This window comes from Arachis duranensis, chromosome 3, assembly GCF_000817695.3.
Source record: "Arachis duranensis cultivar V14167 chromosome 3, aradu.V14167.gnm2.J7QH, whole genome shotgun sequence".
Classification (NCBI taxonomy): Eukaryota; Viridiplantae; Streptophyta; class Magnoliopsida; order Fabales; family Fabaceae; genus Arachis; species Arachis duranensis.
In genome coordinates this window covers 52889296-52896998 of record NC_029774.3, presented here as the reverse complement: position 1 = coordinate 52896998, position 7703 = coordinate 52889296, and the positions used below count along the sequence as shown (strand labels likewise).

The 7703-nt window shown below is 36.0% G+C and overlaps 1 protein-coding gene across 1 annotated transcript in view; it reads left to right on the top strand.

The window, feature by feature from the left end:
* Window positions 1-414, top strand: part of LOC107479371 (growth-regulating factor 5-like) — a 1613-nt gene extending 1199 nt beyond the window's left edge. The window contains exon 3 of the mRNA XM_016099514.2: window positions 407-414. Coding sequence (XP_015955000.2) covers window positions 407-414 — 8 coding nt within the window. The remainder of the gene's footprint in view (window positions 1-406) is intronic.
* Window positions 415-7703: the final 7289 nt, after the last annotated feature.

The following is a 7703-nucleotide window of genomic DNA, read 5'->3' as shown; positions in this document are numbered from 1 at the left end:
TATGAGTCTTCAAAACTTTTAAAGTTTTATACATGTTCTTACTTTTTGTTGTTGAACTGGCCAAAATGAATAATGAATAATTTTTATGTATGTTATACAAATCAAATTAGTCACTATGTAATACGAAAAAATTAAAAATTATTATTTATACATTAAAATTAATTATTAAAATTAATTATTAAATAATATGTATAAATATATGTGTAATTTATTTTTTATTTTTAATATTTTTATATTTTAATATACATTTTATATTAATAATTAATTTTAATAATTAATTTTAATGTATGTAATAAAAAGATAAAAAATTATATAGTCAAAATATTGTTGGAATTTAAGAGAAAACTAAAACGATCGACAACACAATGAAACACTGTTTTTTTTGTCGGATGTGGCCTTGGACCAGGTCAATGACCCGATCTAAGGGACCAGAAGCTAAACGACCCGCACCCCAATCCATACCCGCGCCCGACCTGGATTGAACCGACCCTCAACGCCTCAGTCTAATTCTCTTCTTCCTTCACAATGAAACTTCAGCGCAGTGATCTTCATCTTCAGCCAAGGTGCATGTTGCCGATTCCGAGCTTCTTTTCTGCCGTTACCTGTATCGTCCCTCATGCGAAGGGTGTCGTTCTTAGCTGGACCACCATAATAGGTAGCCTGTAAAAATGTAACCCAACTTGGAGAATGTGTCAAGCTCCTCTCGTCAATTCTAGTCTTCTTACAACAATTATTATCATTATTTTCATATATTTTTCCACGGAAGAGATATAGCCGATTTTCAAACTGGTACAGGGCAGGCATAGATGCAGTTAGTTTTTAGATTATCTACTCATAGAATCTCAGTAATCGCAATAAACTAAGGGCTTAATTAGAATAAAATTTAAAAATAATTAAAGTGGCAAAAAACAATTAATGAGATTGTTATTCCAATGGAGTTGGAACTTGGTTGCTAACATTTTGAGTCAAAATTAAAATTGTTTTCAATTTTTTTATTAATATCATTTTCAACGTTATTAAACGTTTTGAAATTATTATTTTTTTAATTTTTAGACTAAAATATCCTTTATTATCATCTTTTTCCTTTACCATTATCTGTTTATTTCAATCTCTCTTCTTCGTGCTTCGTGCACTCTCTCCACCCAAATCTTTAACAATAATAATTATTTTTTTAATTTTAAAAAAATTAAACAAAACTAACACAAAATCAACAATAATATATTCAAATTCCACTCAAATCTTCAACAATAACAATTTTTTTAACTTCAAAAAAATTAAATAAAGCTAACACAGAATTAATAATAACAATGTATTCAGATTCAAAAAATTCATCAACAACAACACCATATAGAAAATTTAAAAGAGAAGAATGCATAAAGGAGAGAGAGAGAGAGAGAGAGAGAGAGCACTACAAAAAAAATTGATAAAAAGGGCGATTTTTTTATATTTACGGCAGTTTGAATCGCTATTATTATCAAGAACAGAGGTTCCAAATAGTGACATAATTCTAGGCTCAATCTGGTTATTACGATGGTTTTTAGTTTTCTAAAATCCGCCATAATTTTCTAGGTTGAAACGGTGGTTTTCAGATAGGTTAAAGTGACGGTTCAAACTGCCATTATTTCTAAATAAAATGGCATTTTCTGGTTGGTTAAATTGACGGTTCAAATTGCCATTATTTTCAGGGTAAAAATGACACTTTTAGTTGATTAAAATGACATTTTTGAACTGCCATTTTTACCCTGATAGTGTGACATTTTGGTTGGTTAAAATGACATTTAAAACTGCCATTTTTACCATGATAGTGACATTTTTATTGGTTAAAATGGCGTTTTTGGTTGGTTAAAATGATATTTTTAAACCACCATTTTTACCTTGACAGTGGTTGGTTAAAGTGATATTTTTTATTGTTTAAAATGGCAGTTTTTACTGTCGTTTTTATCGCATTAAACAAATAATTTTTTTATTAAAATTTCACAATAACAAAAAATCATAATCTATAAACAAAATATTATATAGCGCATAAACAAAGTACTATATGTAATATATGATTTTTTAGTATTGAAAATCAAAAGTAATAACTGTTATACAAAAACTTGTCTTACTAAACTAACTAAGATACAAACATTGCAATAAGCACTAATCAGTCAAATCTACCATCCTGTTCCCTAAACTATGTTAATATCTAATAATGTATTTAAACCATCTAATAAGTGATATTTTTACTATTTAGATTATGAATATACAAGACAAGTAACTTAGCTAAGTGATGATGAATAAGATTTGGAGGCCAAAAATTTTCCCCTTTTGTAATTAGCTTTAAAACAAGTCTGCCTTAATTTCTTGGTCTCTTATGTGAGTTCCATCCCTGGAACTTGCTCCAACATCTTTGTTTCTTACTCCGACATTCCAACTTTCATTATTCAGACACATCTCCTACATTTAAATTAAAATAATCAGTTTTCATTCAATCATTGACCACCACAACAATTATAAGTAATTTTAGGGAATTGAAAAGTAATTTTAGACAAAAAAATGAATAGAGCGCAATTACCTTGTCTCCATAAACCGAAATTGTGCTGCATATCATTGTAGTAACTTCATCCATAGAATGACTTGAGTACTTTGCGTCTCCAGCTTTTTCTTCAACTCTATTAGCAAAACTGTTGGTATTTGAATCTGTTGAAACTTGAGAAGACTGGAACGAAAAAAAAAGATGCAAAAATATAGCATATATGATTCCTGATAAACCATTATTTTATGATTTATATTGTGTTTGATTGAGTGATTTTATCAAGTCTTTCACCCACTTATTCATATGATTAGCATGATATTACAAGTCCTTCCCCAAATTGTTCTATGATTGAAAACTTGCTTCCTAAAGATCTTTTAATTGTATATTTTTTTATTCTCCTTTATACCATTCAATACCGTGATCTGTGTGTTAAGTGTTTCAGGCTTCATAGGGCAGGAATGGCTTAGAGAATGGAGAGGAAGCTTGCAAAAAGGGAAGGAACACAAGAAATTGAGGAGATGACCAGCGAGAAGTGACGCGGGCGCATGGCTCACGCGACCGCGCATAATGGAGGAAACCGCAGTGACGCGCTCGCGTGCCTGACGTGAACGCGTGGATCGGAAGCTGCACAAGTGATGGGAACGCGTGGACGACGCGCACGCGTGGCACGGAAAACACTGAGTGACGCGAACACTTAGACAACGCGGTCGCGTGACGTGCGCGATCTGCAGAATTTACAGAAGTCACTGGCGTGGATTCTGGGCCGCGTTTTAACCCAGTTTTCGGCCCAGAAACACAGATTAGAGCCAGGGAACATGTAGAGACAAAAGACAATTATCATTCCACATAATTTTTAGTTTTAGATCTGATTTTACTTTTCCTCTAGGTTTTTCTTTACACTCATAATTTAAGATTTGAAGATTTTGGCTTTGGTTATTGAGAAGAGTCTACCTCCGAAACTGGTCATTCTAGTTTGTTTCCTACTTTCACTTACTCTTTCGTATCTTTAATTTGCCCAGAGTTACGATTGGATTATTTTTAGAGTTTATTAATACAAAGACTATTTTTATTTTTAATTGATCTCTTTGATTATTGTTTATCATGTCTTTTTTTATTTTCCCTCTTAATTTTGTGAAGTCTACATTTATGATAATGGAGTAGTTTCCCAACTTGATTGGGAGTTGATTAAAAGGAGAACCTTGAGTTGGAATACTCAAGAGTTCAATTGTAATTGGTACGTTGTTGGTTGGCTTGTTAGTCACTAACTCTAATCCTTCTCAAGGGAGAGGATTAGGACTTGTGAATAGAAGTTAACTTTTAACTTGACTTTCCTTCATTCGTTGAGGGATAACTAAGGACAAACAACCACTAATTATTAATTGATCTTGAGAAAATTCCAACAAGGATAGAACTTTCGATTAATCTTCTCCTGGTCAAGATTTTTGTTTAAATTACATAAATTTTCTGATTTAATTTCCTGTTATTCAAACTTAAAAACCTTTTGGAAAACCTCTGATTAATAAAATAGCACATCTTCCTGCAACTCGTTGGGAGACGACCTGGGACTTATACTCCCAGTATTTTATTTCTAAAATTTGTGACAACTCTTTTCTAAATTGACAAGTGGATTTTTGCTGGTTAAGAGCTGTACTTGCAATACTATTTTTCTTAATAATTCTTAATCTACCAATTTCTGCCACGTCAATTTTTGGCGCCATTGCCGGGGAGTTGCAATAGAGTGCTAATTTATTCATTGGAATTTATTTATTTGCATTTTATTTTATTTTGCTACTATGAGCTGCATGTTTCTTTCATTGAATGATGCATTCACTACCTGATCCAAGCTTGCAAGTATTTGATCCTGAGATTGAAAGAACTATTTCACGTACAAGGCAAGCTCGGCGTCGGTTAGTCCTCTCCGAAGGCAAATCTGAATCGTCACTTAAGAAAGAAACAAGCTCCTTTTCTACTGATTCGGTTGATTTACATGCAGGTGACATAGCAGCACCTAGGAGAGTTACTATCCAGGAAGCTGGAGCCCCTGATTTTACACTGCAACCGTATCAAGCGCACCACCCAGCGGTGGCTGCAGATTTTGAACTAAAGACTGCACTACTCAACTTGATGCCTAAGTTTCATGGCTTACCTAGTCAAGAGCCTATCAAGCACCTTAGGGTTTTCCAGGCAGCCTGTTCTATTGTCAGGCGTGATGGTGCAGATGAAACTTCTATTCTATTAAAAGCCTTCCCGTTCTCTCTTGAGGGAAAGGCAAGAGAGTGGTACTATGCCCAACCTAGAGCGACTGTTGCTAACTGGGATATGCTTAGAAGGGAATTTTTAGAGAAATTCTTTCCAGCTGAAGTTACTGATAGATTGAGGAAGGAAATTTCCATGGTTGTTCAAGGCAAATTCGAGACTCTCCACGAATATTGGGAGCACTTCAACAATCTTCTGGAAGCATGTCCCTACCATATGATTGAGAAGCTAGTATTGCTTGGCTACTTCACACAGGGCATGAAGCCTCAAGATAAGACCACATTGGAAGGTGCTAGAAATGGGTCTATGAAAAAGTACAAGACCACTGATGAAGCATGGCAATTGATTAGCGACTTAGCTGAATCCACTAGGAATCACAGGCAAAAGCAAAGCAACTCCAAAGCTGTTATAGAGGTATCTTCTAGCAAAGAGACTACTGCTCTAACTCAGAGTATATGTGAAATGACCAACTTACTGAAGCAGATGTAGTTGAGTCAACAACAAGCTCAGCAAGCTCAGCCATCTCTACCATAGCAAGGCCAACAGTTGCTTCCACAAAGAGTTTGCAGGATCTGTACTGATTATAGTCATTATACTGATGAATTTCTACAGCTCCAGCAGGAAGACAACACTGTGGCAGCCACTCATAACTTCTATGACCGCCTCAATCAAGGATACAATCAAGGTGGCAGCTACAACCATGGATGGCAGGACAATTCCAACCAAAGTTGGAGAGATAATTCTAGCCAGGGTTGGAGGGACAATCATAACAGAGGAGGCAGAGATAACAATGGAAACTAGAGGTGGAATAACAATAACAACATCAGACAGCAGAATTAGAATCAGGCCTACAGAGCACCTCATCTAAGGCAGCCTCAAGCATCTCAGCAGACCCCTCAGATCACTTATCCCTCTTCATCTTCTAATGATGATTTATTACAATCTATTGATCAGAGACAGCAGGCCATAGAAAACAACCTTACTTCTACTCTAAATGGTCTGAACTCTACCTTGCAAGCTCTTGTCTCACATATTGGATCACTAAATAACTCTAACAACCAGCCTTTGAGCTCTAGTGGAATCCTTTCTCAACCATTACCCAACCCCAAGGGTGGCATCAATGCCATTACCTTGAGGTCTGGAACCACACTACAAGGGAGGAATCCTGAGGAACCAAGCCCGCTAGAACATGCCCCAGCTGAGGACATGGCTAAGGTAGAGGATGTTGAAGAAGAAGATAAGCACAAGGCATGGCTGAAGCAGAAGCAGCCCAACCAAGGAATGCAAAACCCCAGCAAGCTGAAACTGTAAGAGACGCCACTCCTATCCCATTTCCACACCTTGCTAGGAAAGCCAGAAAGCAGACGGAACTTGATCCCAAAATGGTAGAAATCTTCAAAAAGGTTGAGGTAACTATTCCCCTTTTTGATGTTATTCAGCAAGTATCTAAACATGAAAAGTTTCTAAAAGAATTGTGCATACATAAAGATAAAATTAATGAATTAAAAACTATTCCTTTAGGTAGTTCTATATCTGCTTTAATGGGAAATATACCAGAAAAATGTAGTGATCCAGGCTCATGTATGGTTAACTGTACCATTGAAGGTGTGATATTTTCTGACTGTATGTGTGATTTAGGAGTGTGCGTGAGTATTATGCCCTTGTCTATATATAATGCTTTAAGGCTCTCTCCCTTAAAAAAGTCGGCAGCTCATTTTGTGTTAGCAGATAAAAGCATTATTACAGTGGTTGGAATTGTTGAAGATGTGTTAGTGAGCATTAAGGGGCTCACGTTTCCCATTGACTTCTATATCTTGGAGATGCCCCAAAATAACTCAGGAAAGCCTTCGTCAATCCTGCTTGGAAGACCGTTTTTGAAGACTTTGAAGTTCAAGCTGGATGCTTTTTTGGGAACCTATTCTTTTGAGGTAGATGGCAGAACAGTGAGCTTCAATCTGGATGAAGCTATGAAGCATCCCCCAGAAGATCACTCCATATTCCAATGCGACATCATTGATGAAATTATAGCTGCAACTCACCAGGAAGAAATAGAAGAGAGTCACATGGAGCAAGTTCCAAGTGTGGGGACACCCTCTGAACATACTGAAGATTCGTTACCATTTTCACCAGCCCCAGATGATCCAGAGCCAAGCCATGAGTAGAAAATGGAATTAAAGCCCCTTCCTCCACACCTCAAGTATGCTTACCTTGAGGACAAGCAGAAGTTTCCAGTTATCATTGCGAGGGAGCTCACTTCCCAACAAGAAGAACAACTGCTTAGTGTATTGAGGACGCATAAGAAAGCAATTGGATGGAGCTTGGCGGATATAGTAGGCATTAGCCCTCAAATTTGTGAACACAGAATATTCTTAGAAGAAGGAGCAAAGCCTGTCTGTGAACCTCAGAGAAGATTGAATCCAACCATCTTAGAAGTTGTCAAGAAGGAAGTAACTGGTGCGGTATTTTACAACCCACACTACTAACCGGCAAGTGCACCGGGTCGTACCAAGTAATACCTTACATGAGTAAGGGTCGATCCCACGAGGATTGATGGATCAAGCAACAATAGTGTTTGATAGGATTAACTCAGTTAGGCAAGCAAAAAATGGTTTTGAGATATTCAAAGGGCATTAAACAGCAAATTTGGAATATTAAAGACAGGTAGATAAATAAGTTGAGAATAAAGTATTGAGAAAGCAGTTAAAGTTTCAGAGTTATCTAATTTTTGGATTAACTTTTATTACTAATTAATTTAATCATGCAAGATTTAATTTCATGGCAAATTATATGTGATTAGACCCTAATTCCTTAGACCTTCCTAGTCTCCTCTAAAATTCATTAATTGCAACTCCTTGGTCAATTAATTCCAATTAGAGGGTGATGATCAATTTCTAGTTTATATGCCAAAAGAATCCTAATTATCCACAAATAA